This window comes from Anolis carolinensis, unplaced genomic scaffold (assembly GCF_035594765.1).
Source record: "Anolis carolinensis isolate JA03-04 unplaced genomic scaffold, rAnoCar3.1.pri scaffold_7, whole genome shotgun sequence".
NCBI lineage: Eukaryota > Metazoa > Chordata > Lepidosauria > Squamata > Dactyloidae > Anolis > Anolis carolinensis.
In genome coordinates this window covers 16,590,250-16,610,666 of record NW_026943818.1, presented here as the reverse complement: position 1 = coordinate 16,610,666, position 20,417 = coordinate 16,590,250, and the positions used below count along the sequence as shown (strand labels likewise).

General features: G+C 42.0%; 1 protein-coding gene across 2 annotated transcripts in view; it reads left to right on the top strand.

The window, feature by feature from the left end:
• Positions 1 to 20,417, top strand: part of smg6 (SMG6 nonsense mediated mRNA decay factor) — a 79,939-nt gene that overhangs the window by 42,577 nt on the left and 16,945 nt on the right. For both annotated transcript variants that reach the window (XM_062958872.1, XM_062958871.1), the window contains exons 13-14: positions 6,599 to 6,800; positions 18,595 to 18,786. In XM_062958872.1, coding sequence (XP_062814942.1) covers positions 6,599 to 6,800; positions 18,595 to 18,786 — 394 coding nt within the window. The remainder of the gene's footprint in view (positions 1 to 6,598; positions 6,801 to 18,594; positions 18,787 to 20,417) is intronic.

Below are 20,417 nucleotides of genomic sequence, written 5' to 3'. Positions count from 1 at the left end.
GAGGAGACCCCAAGGGTTATCCCAGCCAATTTACTTTCTGTTAGGATTTCTGGGAGTTGAAGGCCAAAACATCTGGAGATCTCCAAGCGATAGAACGGATGGACAGATGGATGGATGAATAGGAATCCTAGAATCTGGTCAGATCCCCTAAGAGATAGATAGATGGATAGAATCCTAGAGCTGGAAGAGACCTCAAGGGGTATACAGTCTAATCCCTCTAAGAGATAGAATGGATGGATGAATGGGTTGATGGTGGAATCCTAGAATCTGGTCAAATCCCCAAAGAGATGGATGGATGGATAGATAGATAGGCATCCTAGAATCTGGTCAAATCCCCTAAGAGATGGATGGATGGATAGAATCCTAGAGCTGGAAGAGACCCCAAGGGATCTAAGAGATAGATTATGTGGATGGATGGATGTATGGGTAGATACTTGGAAATATCTGAAGAGCTATCTGGTCAAACCCTTTAAGATATAGGTATGTATGTAGAAAGAACCCTAGAGTTGGAAGAGGCCCCAAAGGCCATCCAGTCCGACCCCCTTCTGCAATCAATGAAGACACCAACTAAGCCCTCCTGACAGATGGCCAGGAGAAAACCCTGCTGCACATAATCCATGACTGAACTGCTCTTCTTAGGCTGGGAAACGTCCTTCTTGGGGCGGATGTCTTAACTGGGAGGGCAGTGGCCCCGTTGGCTCCCGAGCCAAGCGAGTGCCGTGCCCCGAATAGCCCTGCGCGGCAGGCTTGTTTCCTTCCTTCCTTCCTCGGCTTCCTCTCGGTCCCACCTGGAGTTCGAGCAAATGCCACATCCTTCCTCTCTTGGAGCGGAATGCGGACCCCCCCCCCCTTTGAAAAATAAAAAGCGACCCCCGAATTTCCACTCTGGAGGACCCCTTTGCGGGTGATAAATGCGTCCCAGGGCCAATTAGCGAGATATATGGCATCACGGAGGGCCCGCTCTCTCTCTTTCCCTTTCCTCTCCGATGATGTTTCCCATTATGTAACCTTGGTCCCGGGCCGGGCGCCAGGCCCCAAATGAAAAAGAGACTCTGGCTTGGCACCGCTTCTATTTTCCTATCCTTTTCGGGGTCAGCGCGGTGTCATACAGCTGCGGAGGAGAAAGCTCCGGGGGATTAGGGCCGGGCCGGGAGCCAAAGCAGCCCAGGGACCCGGGTTCAAGTACCAGCTGAAAGCAATAAAGGGAAGCAAAGGCGGGCTCCTTGCCTTGAGCCATGCGGGCCGGCCGGCCGTCCTGCCTGCCTGCCTGCCTTTGGGGCTGGCTTTTAGGGGGGAAAGGAAGGGCTTTGGGGGGATTCATAGCGGACGGGCCTGCAGGCACACAGGGCCGCCTTGGGGGACCCAAATCACCTTTTTCGGGGTGGAAAAAGAGAGATTTCTATGGCAACGAGAGCCCCAAAAACCAGACACTCCTGCTTTGGGGTCCAAACGTACCTTTAGGGAGAAGGCAGAAACAGCGATTAAAAAGGGAATAAATAGGATGATCGCCAGGCTTTTTGGGGAACAAGGAGAGCCCCAAAAACCAGGCAAACGCTCCTGCTTTGGGGTCCAAACGTACCTTTAGCAGATGGCAGAAACGGCAAGTAAAAAGGGAATAAATAGGATAATCGCCAGGCTTTTTGGGGAACAAGGAGAGCCCCAAAAGCCAGGCAAACACTCCTGCTTTGGGGTCCAAACGTACCTTTAGGGAGAAGGCAGAAACGGCAAGTAAAAAGGGAATAAATAGGATAATCGCCAGGCTTTTTGGGGAACAAGGAGAGCAATTAAAAGGAAAGTGAGCATCCACTGTTAGCCCCAGCTTCTGCCAACCTATCAGTTCGAAAACATGCTAATGTGAGTAGATCAATAGGTACTGCTCTAGCAGGAAAGTAACGGCACTCCATGCAGTCTATGCCAATGGCCACATGACCTTGGAGGTGTCTACAGACAACGCCGGCTCTTCGGCTTAGAAGTGGAGATGAGCTTCAACCCCCAGAGTCGGATATGACTGCACTTTACCTTTAACCTAAATAGAAATATCGCCAGCCTTTTTGACTTCCCCTGCTTTGGGGTCCCCCAGCATTCTCTATATTTTAGGGACAAAACTTCTCATTCTTCAGGGAAGTGATGAGAATCCCAATGAATCTCTCCATCCTTTTTGGGGAACGAGGAGAGGCCCCAATAGCTGGGTATACATACATTCTTTCTTTGGGGTCTTGCAAAATTTGCAAGACGAAAGATACCTTTTTTGGGGGGCAGGGAAAGGAATGACAATGGAAAGAGAGTTAAAAAAAAGAGTCGTGGAAGGGGGGCTGCATCTCTGTTTATTTTCAAGCTGGTAGCCTGGTTCCCATTACATCACGTTGGGGGGCGCTGGGAGCCCCTTCAAGCTCCCCTCCTTCTCGGCATCCAGTGTTTCTGGCAGGCGGGAGGGTTAGAAGATTTTGGGGGGGAGGGACGGGAGAGGGCAAGCGGCCGAGGGAGGGCGTTTGGGGGTCCGTGATTAATGGCCGCTCCTTCCGCGAGGGTCCCAGGACACTCCTGAAAGCAAGATGTTTCCTCTCTTCCCCCCCAAAAAACCCCGACTCTGGCAAATAAATGGGTCCACCTGGAGCCCCCCTTTTTGGGGGGACCCTTCATGCCTTTACACCTCTCCCAGGAATTACCTCGGTCTACCTTCGCTCCTGCACGTTTCCAGCAGGCCTCTTCGGCCTCCTCTCTGTCTCTGGAAAACTACAATTCCCGCTCAGCCCACCTTTTCTCTCCTTTATTTATATTTATTTATTTACTACATTTATATCCCGCGGCTTACAAATCAAATGTACATACAATATATTATTGGCATAGCACAATACTGGCAATAAATTACTATATTGTACTATATCATTATACTGTAATATTACAGTAGAGTCTCACTTATCCAACATAAACGGGCCAGCAGAACGTTGGATAAGCGAATATCTCGGATAATAAGGAGGCATTAAGGAAAAGCCTACTATACATCAAATTAGGTTATGATTTTACAAATTAAGCACCAAAACATCATGTTATACAACAAGTTTGACAGAAAAAGTAGTTCAATATGCAGTAATGTTATGTAGTAATTACTGTATTTATGAATTTAGCACCAAAATATCACGATATATTGAAAACATTGACTCCAAAAATGCATTGGATAACCCAGAACATTGGATAAACGAGTGTTGGATAAGTGAGACTCTACTGTATTTATTTATTTACTACATTTATATCCCGCTCTTCTCACCCCGAAGGGGACTCAGAGCGGCTTACAAATCAAATGTACATACATTATATTATTAGCATAGCAGAATATAAGCATTACATTACTATATTGTACTATATCATTATATGGTATATTGCAGTTGGCAGATCATAATTTTGTCAATACCTATTGTTTCCAAATGCCAGCTGAGATCTTTTGGCACAGCACCCAGTGTGCCCATCACCACCGGGACCACCTGCACTGGTTTCTGCCAGAGTCTTTGAAGTTCAATCTTGAGGTCCTGATAGCGGCTGTGTTTTTCCTGTTGTTTTTCGTCAATGCGACTGTCACCTAGGATGGCGACATCAATGATCCAAACCTTTTTCTTTTCCACAACTGTGATTTCTGGTGTGTTGTGTTCCAGACCTTTGTCAGTCTGGATTCGGAAGTCCCACGGTATCTTTGCGTGCTCATTCTCCAATACTTTTGCAGGTTTGTGATCCCACCAGTTCTTTGCTGCTGGGAGGTGGGACTTGAGGCATAAGTTCCAATGAATCCTTTGGGCCACATAGTTGTGCCTCTGTTTGTAGTCTGTCTGTGCAATTTTCTTACAGCAGCTGCGGATAGGATCCATGGTTTCGTCGGTTTCCCTGCACAGTCTGCATTTTGGGTCACCAGCTGATTTTTCTATCTTGGCCTGAATTGCCTTTGTTCTGATGTCTTGCTCCTGGGCTGCAAAGATCAGGCCTTCTGTCTCCTTCTTCAGGGTCCCATTCGTGAGCCAGAGCCAGGTCTTCTATTATTATTATTATTATTATTATTATTATTATTATTATTATTATTAATTGCCTTTGTCCTGATGTCTTGCTCCTGGGCTGCAAGGATCAGGCCTTCTGTCTCCTTCTTCAGGGTCCCATTCGTGAGCCAGAGCCAGGTCTTCTATTATTATTATTATTATTATTATTATTATTATTATTATTAATTGCCTTTGTCCTGATGTCTTGCTCCTGGGCTGCAAGGATCAGGCCTTCTGTCTCCTTCTTCAGGGTCCCATTCGTGAGCCAGAGCCAGGTCTTCTCCTTATCAGCTTTTCCTTCAATTTTGTCAAGGAACTTTCCATGCAAAGTTTTGTTGTGCCAGCTGTCCGCTCTAGTTTGTAGTGCGGTTTTCTTGTACTAGTTTTTTGTCTGCTGTGCTTTGAGGAGTTTCTGATTTTTGACTTCAATCAAAGCAGGTTCTTCACTTTGCTTTACATATTCTGCCAGGGCATGAATAGTATTATTATTATTATTATTATTATTATTATTATTATTATTATTATTATTATTATTATTTTATTATGACACAGAAAACAAGATAGATATGCTGGATTTCGTTTCACAAAACCACAAGTCGAACACTTCCCAAGTGTCTAGGACTGTGTGATGTATTATTATTATTATTATTATTATTATTATTATTATTATTATTATTGTATGACACAGCAAACAAGATAGACATGCTGGATTTCGTATCACAAAACCACAAGTCGAACATTTCCCAAGTGTCTAGGACTGTGTGATGTATTATTATTATTATTATTATTGTATGACACAGCAAACAAGATAGACATGCTGGATTTCGTAACACAAAACCACAAGTCGAACATTTCCCAAGTGTCTAGGACTGTGTGATGTATTATTATTATTATTATTATTATTATTATTATTATTGTATGACACAGCAAACAAGATAGACATGCTGGATTTCGTATCACAAAACCACAAGTCGAACACTTCCCAAGTGTCTAGGACTGTGTGATGTATTATTATTATTATTATTATTATTATTATTATTATTATTATTGTTGTTGTTATTATTATTGTATGACACAGCAAACAAGATAGATATGCTGGATTTCGTATCACAAAACCACAAGTCGAACACTTCCCAAGTGTCTAGGACTGTGTGATGTATTTTCGGATGATGCGTGCAGATCCCAGCAGGGTGGCCTTTTGCAGTTGGCAGATATTATTATTATTATTATTATTATTATTATTATTATTATTATTATTATGGATTCTGGATGAATGGATTGTAATCTTGGACATTCTTAAAATTTTATATAATGTGATTTTATTTTGTAATGGTATCTGTTTTATATGAACTGTTTGTAGATTGTTTAATATGAATGGTTGTTTTTACATTGTTTTTAGGCATTGAATTTTTGCCATTTACTGTAAGCCGTTTTGAGTCTCCTCGGAGAGAAAGGTGGGGGTAAAAGTGATGTAAATAAATAAATAAAAAAAATATTATTGTTATTATTTATTTATTTATTTATTTGCGACATTTATATACCGCCCTTCTCACCCCGAAGGGGACTCAGGGCGGTTTACAAGTATATATACATACAATATATTATATTATACAACTATATTGCAATATTATTAGTAATTTTGCATGTAATATAAATATACAATTATAGTAGTCAATTATAATTATTATTACATTGTATTACATCATAATATTATTATTAATATTACATGTATATACAATGTATTATAATATTAGTATAGTATAATATTATTATATATCATTACTAGCTATGCCCGGCCACGCGTTGCTGTGGTGTTGTCTGGTGGTGTTGGTGAGAACTTGTTGAGGTAGTGGTGGTATTGAATGTCTGTTGTATGGTAGTATTCATGTTTAGTATGCATTTGGTTGTTTGTGTACTGTGAAAGTGGTGAGGGTAGAGGGGGTCTATGTCCCTGTGTAGTATTGTATAGTATTTATACGTTGTCCATGTGTTGGGAATGCTTGGATTGTGTCCTGCTGCATAGTAGAAAGGGTTGGGCTGGATGGCCCCTAGGGGTCTCTCCAGACTCTTGTGCCTGTCCCCTGGGCTGAGTGGGTTGCTAGGAGACCAAGTGGGCGGAGCTTAGCCCTCTTAACTGGCAGCAACTGGATAAAAACAGTTATTCCTCTCCCTCTAATTAGGACTTTATTTTTCTTTTCTTTTTGTTGTATCAACCTAGAGCCGTGGGTGATGGGTTGTGTTGTCAAATTTCGAGGTTGGGAGGCCTGTAGTTTTGTTGTTTTGTCCACTGCCCTGATGCCATCACTCTTTTATATATATAGATATCATTAAATTGATACAGGAGACATGGTGACATTATTAGGAGACATTATTGTTATATCAAAGTGAGGATGATGATGTTGATGGAAATCTGGAGGCCTTGAGTTTCTAGTGTCCAACCACAGGCCTAACCGGAGGATTTGGCCAACCCATGGCTTGCTTATGGGGGACCCCAGAGGTCAGCTAGACTGACCCCCGAAATGCATTTTAGGGACCCAGAGCTTCTAGGGCTGTAACCCTTTGTGTCCCGCCTCTTCCAGGGTGTCGGTGGACGTCTGGGCCACGCTGGCGGACTTCTGCAACCTCCTGACGGCGGTCAACCAGTCGGAAGTGTCCCTGTACAAGGACCCCGACGAAGACCTCTCCCTCCTGAGCCTGGAGGAGGACCGTCTCCTTTCGGGCTTCGTCCCGCTCTTGGTGGCCCCGCAGGAGCCCTGCTACGTGGAGAAGGCCTCGGACAAGGTCAGGACCGGGCCATGGCACCCTCCTCCTCTCCTCCTTTTCCTCCTCCGTCTCGCTCCCTCCTTTTCCTTCCCCCACCTCTTTCTCTTCTTGGGAAGCGTTTCTGAACAAGCGGAACACGATTAAGTCATCCAGAGAAGGAGAGAAGGGTGTTAAGGGAAAATATCGACCTTTTAGCCGCTGTCATGAAAACCCCCCTCTCGACTTCCTTTCTCTCTCTCTCTCTTTCTCTCTCTCGCTCTTTCGCTCTCTCTCCTTCGCTGGCTGCTGGCAGGCCGCAGATACATCCGCGCCGCTCATTTCCTCCTCCCTCCGTTGTTTAAAAGGCCCCAGATTGCCTTTTTGGCAGCGGGCCCCTCGTGCCGCGGCTGCAAACGGATCGCATCGTGCTCCCTTGGACGCGGCACTCGAACCCAGGACCCGGAGGGAAAGCCTCTCCCAGAATGCCTCTCCATACACACGTTCCTTCTTTTTGGCCTTGGCGGACTCTTCAGCTCTATGCCACTGTCCCATTGGTCGGGTGAAAGTCTCTCCCTTTTTAAAATAATTATAATAATAATTATACAGTAGAGCAGGGGTCCTCAAACTTTTAAAGCAGAGGGCCGGTCCATAATCCTTCAGACTGTTGAGGGGCCGAATTATCATTTGGGGAAAAAAACCGAACAAATTCCTATGCACACTGCACATATCTTATTTGTAGTGCAAAACAACAACAATAACAATGAAAGAACAATACAATATTTAAGAATGAAAATAATTTTAACCAACATAAACCTATCAGGATTTCAATAGGAAGTGTGGGCCTGCTTCTGGCCAATGAAATAGTCAGGTTAATTAGGATTGTTGTTGTTGTTGTTGTTGTTGTTGTTGTTGTGTGTCTTCAAGTCATTTCAGACTTTGGGCGAGCCTAAGTCCAAAATTATTTATTTATTCATTTACTACATTTATTTACTACATTTATATCCCACCCTTCTGACCCCAAAGGGAACTCAGAGCAGCTGTATGTACATACAATATATTATATTATTAGCATAGCACAATATTAGCATTATACTATATTGAACTATACCACTATACTGTAATATTATATGTAATATATAACATATAATTAATATTATTATATGATATTATTGTTAGTATTGTATTGTATAAAATGGTAATGTTATTATCAATATTATATGTATATACAATATATTATATTATTAAAAATGATATAAAAATATTATATTATAAATGAGGGCAGGGGGCCAGGTAAATTACCTTGGAGGGCCGCATCCGGCCCCCGGGCCTTAGTTTGGGGACCCCTGCAGTAGAGTCTCATTTATCCAACACTGGCTTATCCAACGTTCTGGATTATCCAACACATTTTTGTAGTCAATGTTTTCAATACATCATGATATTTTGGTGCTAAATTTGTAAATACAGTAATTACTACGTAGCATTACTGCGTATTGAACTACTTTTTCTGTCCAATTTGTTGTATAACATGATGTTTTGGTGCTTCATTTGTAAAATCATAACCTAATTTGATGTTTAATAGGCTTTTCCTTAGTCCCTCCTTATTATCCAAGATATTCGCTTATCCAAGCTTCTGCCGGCCCGTTTATGTTGGATAAGTGAACCTCTACTGTATATATAAAAATTTAATGTGCGTAATTAGGACCGGGTTAACAACAAAACCACTGGGACAAATCACACCAAATTTGGCCACAAAATGAATCACTTTCCAAGGAGTGACCATCAAAAAAATAAAAGAAAGAAAACAGAGACAAGGCCAGAAAAATCCGCCAAAATAAAAAATAAAAATGTGTATGCTGCGGAAGAAAACGGCTAGGCTTTGAGGCTGCAAGCCTATTCACTGCTATTCCACCTGGCCAACAAAGAATTCCCATAAGCGACAGCAACGCGTGGCCGGGCACAGCTAGTAATAATAACAACAACAACAACAACAACAACAACGTGAAATTGCAGGCTTGGAGAAATGCATGGCTGCAAGTCAGAGGTAGCAAACCTTGCCTAAGGTAAAGGTAAAGGTTTTCCCCTGACATTAAGTCCAGTTGTGCCCCACTGGCTCATCTCCACTTCTAAGCTAAAGAGCTGGCGTTGTCCATAGACACCTCCAAGGTCATGTGGCCGGCATGACTGCATGGAGCGCTGTCATGAAGTCATGCCTAGATACTATTATTACTTAGGATTATTCATATTATTCATATTACTACCACTATTAGAGCTGACAAACCTGACCTAGATATTATTATTATCATCATCATTATTATTAGAGCTGACAAACCTGACCTAGATATTATTATTATCATAATCATTATTATTAGAGCTGACAAACCTGGCCTGGCATGACTGCATGGAGCACTGTTACCTTCCCCCGGAGCAGTACCTATTGATCTACTCAACTCTGGGGATTGTTGCTCATCTCTATTTCTAAGCCAAAGAGCCGGCGTTGTCCTTAGACACCTCCAAGGTCATGTGGCCACTGCCATGACTACATGGAGCACCGTTACCTTCCCCCGGAGCAGTACCTATTGATCTACTCACACTCTGGGGGTTGGTGCTCATCTCTATTTCTAAGCCGAAGAGCCGGCGTTGTCCTTAGACACCTCCAAGATCATGTGGCCACTGCCATGACTGCATGGAGCCCCGTTACCGTCCCACCGGAGCAGTACCTATTGATCTACTCACACTCTGGGGGTTGGTGCTCATCTCTATTTCTAAGCCGAAGAGCAGGCGTTGTCCTTAGACACCTCCAAGGTCATGTGGCCACTGCCATGACTGCATGAAGGGCCGTTACCTTCCCGCTGGAGCGGGGTACCTATTAATCTACTCATATTTGCATGTTTTCGGCTGCTAGGTTGGCAGAAGCTGGGGCTAACGGCGGGAGCTCACCCGGCTCTTTGGCTTAGAAATAGAAATGAGCACCAACCGCCAGAGTCGGACACGACTGAGCTTAATTTCAGGGGGAATCTTTACCTTTACGATATCATCATCATGATGCTGTTTTTCCTCTCTTCGAAGAGATTCAGAGCGGCTGACTGTGTTTGTTTTTGAAAGGACGGCTTGGAAGGGATGTTGGTCTTGGGCCCGAAAGGGTTAACGCTCTTGCACCGAACCGGGGTCCCTCTGTTTCCCATGGCCCTGAAACCCAAAGCCTCACACATGTTCCTTTTCTTTTTAAGGCCTTTAAAATACCTCCTCCCCCCCCCCTAAAAAAAAGCCAGGACCCCCCACTTTCCCCCGGGGTCCCTCCAAACTTCCAGAAACATACCGGCTGGCCTGCCTGCAGCGGAGGAGTCTGTTTTCCTCATTTGTGGGTCCGGCGCTGGCAGTCGCTCTTCACCAGCGCCAAACCGGGCCTCTTTCGCCCCCTTTCCCCAAAGCGTTGAGTATTTGGGGCTCCCCCAAGCCGCAGGATTTGCTCCCCTTCTTCACCTGGCAGAATTAATTCAATTTATTGCATTTTACATCTTTGGATTCAGCTTGGCACCTAGAGTTCGAGAGAAGTGTTCTTTCAAACATCAACATAGGTTGGCATGGCTCGGAAGGGAACCCCAAAGGCCGTCTAGGCCGAATCCCATTGTCGTAGAGGGTGACACAATTCGATTCCTCCCAGCAGATGGCCATCCATCCTCATGGATCCTAGAGTTGGAAGGGAACCCCAAAGGCCATCTGGTCCGAACCCCATTCTGCCACAAAGGATGAAACTGCTGAAATTTGAAGGGGGTATATCAATATAGTGGAATATAATATAATAATACAGTATTAATAATATTTGAAACACAACAAGATGAGTCCACAGCAGACACTCTGCTGGCTGTTGTATTGGATCACACGTGGGACACTTCCCAAGTTGTTGTTGTTGTTGTTATTTTATTATGACACAGCAAACAAGATAGATATGTTGGATTTCGTATCACAAAATCACAAGTTGAACACTTCCAAGTGTCTAGGACTGTGTGATGTATTATTATTATTATTATTATTATTATTATTATTTTATTATGACACAGCAAACAAGATAGATATCCTGGATTTCATATCACAAAATCACAAGTCGAACATTTCCCAAGTGTCTAGGACTGTGTGATGTATTATTATTATTATTATTATTATTATTATTATTATTATTATTATTATTATTATTTTATTATGACACAGCAAACAAGATAGATATCCTGGATTTCATATCACAAAATCACAAGTCGAACACTTCCCAAGTGTCTAGGACTGTGTGATGTATTATTATTATTATTATTATTATTATTATTATTATTATTATTATTATTATTATTTTATTATGACACAGCAAACAAGATAGATATCCTGGATTTCATATCACAAAATCACAAGTCGAACATTTCCCAAGTGTCTAGGACTGTGTGATGTATTATTATTATTACTATTATTATTATTATTATTATTATTTTATTATGACACAGCAAACAAGATAGATATCCTGGATTTCATATCACAAAATCACAAGTCGAACACTTCCCAAGTGTCTAGGACTGTGTGATGTATTATTATTATTATTATTATTATTATTATTATTATTATTATTATTATTATTTTATTATGACACAGCAAACAAGATAGATATCCTGGATTTCATATCACAAAATCACAAGTCGAACACTTCCCAAGTGTCTAGGACTGTGTGATGTATTATTATTATTATTATTATTATTTTATTATGACACAGTAAACAAGATACATATGCTGGATTTCGTATCACAAAATCACAAGTCGAACACTTCCCAAGTTGATGTATTATTATTATTATTATTATTATTATTATTATTATTATTATTATTATTATTTTATTATGACACAGCAAACAAGATAGACCTGCTGGATTTCATATCACAAAATCACAAGTCAAACACTTCCCAAGTGTCTAGGACTGTGTGATGTATTTTCGGATGATGTGCGCAGATCCCAGCAGGGTGGCCTTTTGCAGCTGGCAGATCGTAATTTTGTCAATGTCTATTGTTTCCAAAAGCCGGCTGAGATCTTTTGGCACGGCACCCAGTGTGCCCATCACCACCGGGACCACCTGCACTGGTTTCTGCCAGAGTCTTTGAAGTTCAGTCTTGAGGTCCTGATAGTGGCTGAGTTTTTCCTGTTATTTTTCGTCAATGCGACTGTCACCTGGGATGGCGACATCAATGATGCAAACCTTTTTCTTTTCCACAACTGTGATGTCTGGTGTGTTGTGTTCCAGAACTTTGTCAGTCTGGATTCGGAAGTCCCACAGTCTCTTTGCGTGCTCATTCTCCAATACTTTTGCAGGTTTGTGATCCCACCAGTTCTTTGCTGCTGGGAGGTGGTACTTGAGGCATAAGTTCCAATGAATCATTTGGGCCACATAGTTATGCCTCTGTTTGTAGTCTGCCTGTGTGATTTTCTTACAGCAACTGAGGATAGGATCAATGGTTTCGTCGGTTTCCTTGCACAGTCTGCATTTTGGGTCATCAGCTGATTTCTCGATCTTGGCCTGAATTGCATTTGTTCTTCTTCTTATTACTATTATTTCAAACACAACAAGATGAGTCCACAGCAGACACTCTGCTGGCTGTTGTATTGGATCACACGTCGGACACTTCCCAAGTTGTTGTTGTTGTTGTTATAGTAATTATGGTTAATGGCCTCCCCATTAGCTCCAGTTTCAAAACCATTATTTTCAAAAGGGGGCTTTCCCCTCCAAGGCTCCCTTTCGGGCCAAAGGGGCTTTGCATGGCGTTATTTGCCTGCCTCGGTTTCCCAGGTGTTTGGACTGCAGCTCCCATCCTCCCCAGGCGTCAATTAGGTGGGACGCATTGGAACGCAAGGAAGCGGCAGGAGCTTGTCTTCAGCCTCTTTGCCTCGGAGGGAGAGAGGAGAGGTGTCTCTGGGCTGAGCAAAGCCATAAATCTGGTTTATTTTATTTTTTTGGTGGGGGGGAGAGTACGAGAGGACGTCTCACACCTGACAGCCAGGTTTTTTTTTTAATATTGAAAAGGGGGGTAATGGATGTCCGCTGGAGCCGGGGCCGGCTGCCAGCGTGGGTTGGCTGCGCTCCAGGCCTGCCGTCATTTTCGGGGCGCCAGGTGCGAAGGGGTTGCTGTCGGGTCTTGTTCCCAAGCGCCTCTCTCTTTGCCCCCCAGGAGGGAAAGGAGGAAGGAAGCAGCTGCGCAGGTAGAGAGAGGAGAAGAGAGGAAGCAGGCCCAGCAGCCCCGTCTGGGCCAGGGTCACAGGCCGGCAAAGATGGCTCCTGGGGAGCACAAGGGAAGGCCGGGCCTATGGGGGGACCCCCTTAACGCAACATGGGGTCCCGTATGGATCCAAGGCCAGGCCTACGAGGGGAGGACCCCTTCATTCAAGGACAGGCCAATGGGGGTTGCTATGACACAAAGGGGGCGGGGTCTACCCTTCTGACTGGCAGCCAGAGGGAGAACGGCTCTTCCTCGTCCTCTGTAATTTGGACTTTATTTTTCTAGGGTTTTTTTATTGAAAGACATAGATTGGCTGACTGTGTCTTTTGTGGCCAAATTTGGTGTGATTTGGTTCAGTGGTTTTGTTGTTTACTCCATGGGGAAAATGCACATTACATTTTTATATATGTGTGATTATGATTACGGTATTCTTCACCCAAGCGACCCTTTCCTCTCCTGCCGCCTTGCCTTTCTTTTGAGCGCTCCCTTGGTGCAAACCGCGTGGGACGATGATGGGAGCTGTAGTCAGAATGATTCCTGGTCCTTCTTGCTTTCGAGTTGATGGGAGTTGTAGTCCAGCCACCCTTCCTTTGCCCTGCATTGAGCTGTAGTCAAACCAAGATTCCAAGATTCCACCTTGGAAAGGATCAAAAAGTAATACCACCACTATCCCCCCCCCCCCTCTTTAAAAGCTGCTTTGCATTTGAAAGCCTTTTGGAGAGCCTCTCTTCTCTTGGATCCAGATCAAGCAAGGAAGAAGAGAGAGATGCTTCCAGGCCTTTTGGGGGGCAAAAAGGGGGGGGGGCAGGGACCTGCACCTGGATCCCAGGTGAGGAGGGGGCTGAAGGGGGTCCCTATCAGGTAGCCCTCATTTCCTCTTGCTTAGCCATCTCCATAGGGAGACTGATATTATAGAATTATTATTATTATTATTAGTATTAGTATTATTAGTATTATATTGGGGTCTGTTTCCTGCTCTGGAGAGGAGCCCAATCCTTCCTCTTCCCTCTCTTTAGTTTTGTCTTTGTTTTACCTTCCAAGACCTTTATTTTCCTGATGTCCATTTGTCAGGAGGGCTTTGATTGTATTGACCAGAGGATGGACTGGATGGCCCCTCCAACTTTAGGATTCTATTATTATTATTATTATTTAGTAGTAGAACATCCCTCAGGAGAAGGTTAAATTGCCTCTGTGTCTGTCTCTGTCTCTGTTCTATGTGTATATGGGCACATAGTCCCCTTCGGGGTGAGAAGGGCGGAATATAAATACTGTAAATAAATAAATATTATATTTATTATTATTCTGTTTAGTAGCATTAGTATATTTATTATTAGTAGTAGTAGTAGTAGTAGTAATATATTATCATATTTATTATTAGTATTAGTGATAGTTTTGTTATTAGTATATAATTCTATGTGGTAGTAGTAGTAATATTTTATTAAAATATTCATTAGTAGTGATATTAGTAGTAGTAGTTTTCATATATTATTATTATTCTATTTAGTAGTATTTTTATTACTTTTAGTAGCAGAAGTATGTTATATTTATTATTAGTAGTAGTAGTGGTGGTATTATTTGTAGCATATTTATAATAATTATTAATATTATTATTAGTAGTAGTATACTTAGTAGTAATAGTGTATTACTACCTTTAGTAGCAGAAGTATATTATTATATTTATTAGTAGTAGTAGTGGTGGTATTATTTGTAGTATATTTATAATAATTATTAATATTATTATTAGTAGTAGTATACTTAGTAGTAATAGTGTATTACTACCTTTAGTAGCAGAAGTATATTATTATATTTATTAGTAGTAGTGGTGGTGGTATTAATTGGTAGTATATTTATTACTCCTAGTATTAGTTTATTGTTACTTTTAGTTGCAGAAGTAGTATATTGTTATATTTATTAGTAGTAATAATAGTGATATTATTAGTAGTATATTATTATTATTCTATTTAGTAGTAGTATATTTATTAGTCGTAGTCGTAGTTTATTATTTTTGTAGCATATTTATAATTATTCTACTTAGTAGTATATTTATTATTAGTATATTATGTTTTATTATTTATTATTATTTTAATAATAGAAGTATATTATATTTATTAGTAGTGATGGAATATTATTGGTATCAGTATATTATTATTAGTATATTATTATTATTATTATTATTATTATTATTATTATTATTAGTGGTGGTATTATTATTGGTAGTAGTAGTATTAGCATATTATTATTATTATTATTATTATTATTATTATTATTATTATTCATACCCTGTTTCTATAGCCTTTGGTGCCCCCATTCCTGCCTCATTGGTGACCCATTCTTCCTTTCTTTCGTTCCTTCGTTCTTTCTTTCTGGGTCGTGCTCTGACTTGCGGCCAGTTTTCTTCCCTGAGACGCTCCATCATAATTTATGAAGTGTCAAGTCATTTTCAGAGCCAAGGGCTTCGTTTCCACACACAGCTGTTCAGGGCAAAACCTGTCTTGTCTATATATATATATATATATGAATATATAATATCTCCCCCCCATTTGCCACAAGGCATCCACATGTAAAGATCTGGGAGGATTCTGGGCTTTGAAGTCCCTTCAAAGAATTACTATATTATTATCAATTATCATTATTATTAGACATCTAGAGTTGGAAGGGACCTCCAAAGGCCACCTAGTCCAACCCCCTTCTGCCAGGCAAAAGATAGGGTTATTGTTATATTATTGTTGTTGTTGTTGTTGTTATTTTATTATTGACACAGCGACATTGTATGACGCAGCAAACAAGATAGATATGCTAGATTTCGTATCACAAAATTATTATTATTATTATCCTCAAAGGCCATCCAGCCAAACCCTCTTCGGCCAGACAAAAGATAGGGTTACTGTTTTATTATTATTATTATTATTATTATTATTATTATTATTATTAGACTCCTAAAGTAGGAAGGGATCCTCAAAGGCCATCCAGTCCAACCTGGAAGGAACTGCCAGGAAGGAAGACGCCATCAGATACCTCTCGACAGACGGCCATTCAGCTGCTGTTAGGAAACTTCCATTAAACTCCCAGGCCATCCGTATTTCTCTATAGAATTGGAAGGGACCTTCAAAGGCTATTTAGTCCAAACCCTTCTGCCAGGCAGGAAAATAGTACTCTTAATATTATTATCCATTATATTATTATTAGTATCTATCTATCTTCTACACCTAGAGTAGCTTCCGCTAGGTGGGAAAACAGAAGTATTATTGCGTTATTATCCATATTATTATTATCATTATTATTATTGGTAGTAGCAGTAGTATCTATCTATCGGTCCCCTATACCTTCTCTTGAAGTGGCTTCCGCTAAGTGGGAAAATAGAAGTACTATTGCATTATTATCCATATTATTATTATTATTATTATTATTATTATTATTATTATTATTGGTAGTAGTAGTAGTGTCTATCCATCCCCTTCTTCTCTTAAAGTGGCTTCTGCTAAGCAGGAAAATAGAAGTACTATTGTATTATCCATATTATTATTATTATTATTATTATTATTATTATTATTATTATCATTATTATTGGTAGCAGTAGTAGTACTATCTATCCTCTTCACCTTCTCTTAAAGTGACTTCCGCTAAGTAGGAAAATAGAAGTATTATTGCATTATCCATATTATTATTATTATTATTGGTGGTAGTAGTAGTAGTATCTATCTATCATCTACACCTTCGCTTAAAGTGGCTTCTGCTAAGCAGGGAAATAAAAGTATTATTGCATTATTATCCATATTATTATTATATTTTATGACACAGCAAACAAGATAGATATGTTGTATTTCGTTATCCATATTATTATCATTATCATTATTATTATTATGATTGGTAGTAGTAGTAGTATCTATTTATCCTCTACACCTTCTCTTAAAGTGACTTCCGCTAAGTAGGAAAATAGAAGTATTATTGCATTATTATCCATTTTATTGTTGTTGTTGTTGTTGTTGTTATTCGAAGCAGTAGTGCTCTATCTATTTATATGCCCCTCTTTCAAAGGGGCTCCCAACCCTGCAAGCGATACAGCTTCAAACCCACAAGGCAAGGAAATCTCCACTCTCTGTTCTCGCTCCTCTGAAAATGTGATTTATTCCATCCTGCCTTTTTCTCCCCTTGGCGTTGCTTGATGGGATCGCTGTCAACAGAGTAAGAGAGGCATCCCGTTGGTGGCAAAGGGGGGGAGCCTTGGCCCCGTCTCTGTTTTTCCGAAAAGGAGAGGGACGCAGGGAAGCTGGCAGGAAGCAGGGGGAGACAATGGCTGGAAAAAGCCATCTCTCTGCTGGCAAAGGAGGAGGAGAGCCAGGAGGAGGAGGAGGAGGAAGAGGCCCTTGGGCTTGCCTCTGTCCAGCTGTAGTCCGTTTATGGCACCCCCAGTTACTGCACCCCACCCTCCTTCCTCTGTCTCGGGGCTCTGCAGCCGACCCGTTCTGCGTCATGTCTGGCCAGCCCTCCAGCCAAAAGAACTAGATCATTGTCATTAAGGAAGGAAGGAAGGAAGGAAGGAAGGAAGGAAGGAAGGAAGGAAGGAAGGAAGGAAGGGGTTGAGAAAGATGACCATTGGGATCAAAGGAGAAAAGGTGGCCATTGGGGTCAGAAGACCTTCAAGAGGCCCATTGGGGTCAAGCAAGCAAGATGACCATTGGGATCAAAGGACAAAGGGTGACCATTGGGGTCCCTCAAGATACCCATTGGGGTCAAGCAAGATGACAGTTGGGGTCAGAAGACTCTCAAGATGCCCACTGGCATCAAATGACCCCCAAGATACCCATTGGGGTCAAGCAAGAAATGATGGTTGGGTTCAGAAGACCCTCAAGATGCCCATTGGGGTCAAGCAAGATGACAGTTGGGGTCAGAAGACCCTCAAGATGCCCACTGGCATCAAATGACCCTCAAGATGTCCATTGGGGTCAAGCAAGAAATGATGGTTGGGTTCAGAAGACCCTCAAGATGTCCATTGGGGTCAAGCAAGAAATGAAGGTTGGGGTCAGAAGACCCTCAAGATGCCCACTGGCATCAAATGACCCTCAAGATGTCCATTGGGGTCAAGCAAGAAATGATGGTTGGGTTCAGAAGACCCTCAAGATGTCCATTGGGGTCAAGCAAGAAATGATGGTTGGGGTCAGAAGACCCTCAAGATGCCCACTGGCATCAAATGACCCTCAAGATGTCCATTGGGGTCAAGCAAGATGACAGTTGGGGTCAGAAGACCCTCAAGATGCCCACTGGCATCAAATGACCCTCAAGATGTCCATTGGGGTCAAGCAAGAAATGATGGTTGGGTTCAGAAGACCCTCAAGATGCCCACTGGCATCAAATGACCCTCAAGATGTCCATTGGGGTCAAGCAAGAAATGATGGTTGGGGTCAGAAGACCCTCAAGATGTCCATTGGGGTCAAGCAAGAAATGATGGTTGGGGTCAGAAGACCCTCAAGATGCCCTTTGGGGTCAAGCAGGGAAGAGGTTCCCTGGGGTCAGGGGGACGGTTCCCTCTGGGTTCACGATCCCGTCTCTCTCTCTCTCTCTCTCTCTCTCTCTCTCTCTCTCTCTCTGGGCAGGGCATTGCCTCGGACTGCAAGCGGGTGACGGTGCTGAAGTACTTCCTGGAGGCCCTGTGCGGTCAAGAGGAGCCTCTGCTGGCCTTCAAGGGCGGGAAGTACGTCTCGGTGGCCCCCGGCCCGGACCCCGACCCCACGGAAGGAGCCCCTCGAGGAGGAGGAGGAGGAGGAGGAGAAAGAGACGACGACCAGGTACCCGCTGGCCCCGCACTTGGATGGGAACCCCCCTTCCTGCCAGTCCCACCCAGTGCTGCTCCCCTGGTCTTTCTTTCTCTCGTTCTTTCCTTCTTTCCCCCCTCTTTCCCTGGCGATGACTTCCAGATGCGGATCCAAGGGTGAGTGCCTTTTCTAGGGAAGGAGGGGGGAGGCTTAATAAGGCGCAGCAGGAAGGGAAGGAAGAAGGGAACGAAGGAGGAGGGAAAAAGAGGGCATCGAAGGTTCAAACCCAGCTCTGGCTTCTTGCGTTTTCCCCCCTCTTTCCCCGAGTTCAAGGCAAGTCCATAGAAACCCCCCCAGACCCCGACTTCTCCCAATATATGAAAAAGCCGGGACCCCGACTTCTGCTTCTATAGGACTTTCTCTGCTCTCTTTCTGTTGGTTTAGGAGCCAAGATTTATCACATGATCATCATTATCATCATCAGTATCTTGATTTATATCCTGCCTTTTCCTCCTAAGGCCTAAGGCCAACGAAGAATTAAATATATGATTGTATTATTGTTGTTGCCATTGTCATAATATAATAATTATACATTGAATATATGTCATATGTGACTATAATAATAATACAATATAGTGAATATTATATATAGATATATGTGTATTTTATTATACAGTAGAGTCTCACTTATCCAAGATAAATGGGCCAGCAGAACGTTAGATAAGCGAAAACCTTGAATAATAAGGAGGGATTAGGTAAAACGCCTATCTATCTATCTATCTATCTATCTATCTATCTATCTATCTATCTATCTATATATGTTCTGACCATTTCTGCCTTAAAGTAAACAGCGAAACTAAACACCCAAAACCCACAAAACTTGGCCACCAAAGACATGGTCATCCCAGCTGTGTTTAGATATCAAAAAACAAGAAAAAGACCTAATTAGAGGGAGAAGAATAATTTTTTTTAACCAATTGCTGCCAGTGAGAAGGCTAAGCTCCACCCACTTTGTCTCCTAGCAACCCACTCAGCCATTTAATGTTCAATCAGGCCTCTTCCCCACTGCCTATAAAATACAGATTATCAGATTTGCACTGGATTATATGGCAGTGTAGACTCAAGGCCCTTCCACACAGCTATATAACCCATTTATAATCTTATATTATCTGCTTTGAAGTGGATTATCTTGCGTCCACACTGTGATATAATCCACTTCAGTGTGCATTTTATCCAGCTGTGTAGAAGGGGCCTCATATAATCCAATTCTAAGCAGATAATATTATAAATATACAGAGTCTCACTTATCCAACATAAACACCCCGGCAGAACATTGGATAAGCAAATATGTTGGATAATAAGAAGGGATTAAGGAAAGGTCTGTTAAACGTCAAATGCCATTATGATTTTACAAATTAAACATCAAAACATCATGTTATACAACAAATTTGACAGAAAAAGTAGTTCAATGCGCAGTGATGCTATGTAGTAATTACTGTATTTACAAATTTAGCACCAAAATATTGCAATTTATTGAAAACATTGACTACTAAAAGGCCGACTGCATTGGATAATCCAGAACACTGGATAAGCGAATGTTGGATAAGTGAGACTCTACTGAAATATGAAATAATTACTGTGGTATAATAATACAGCCTTTCTCC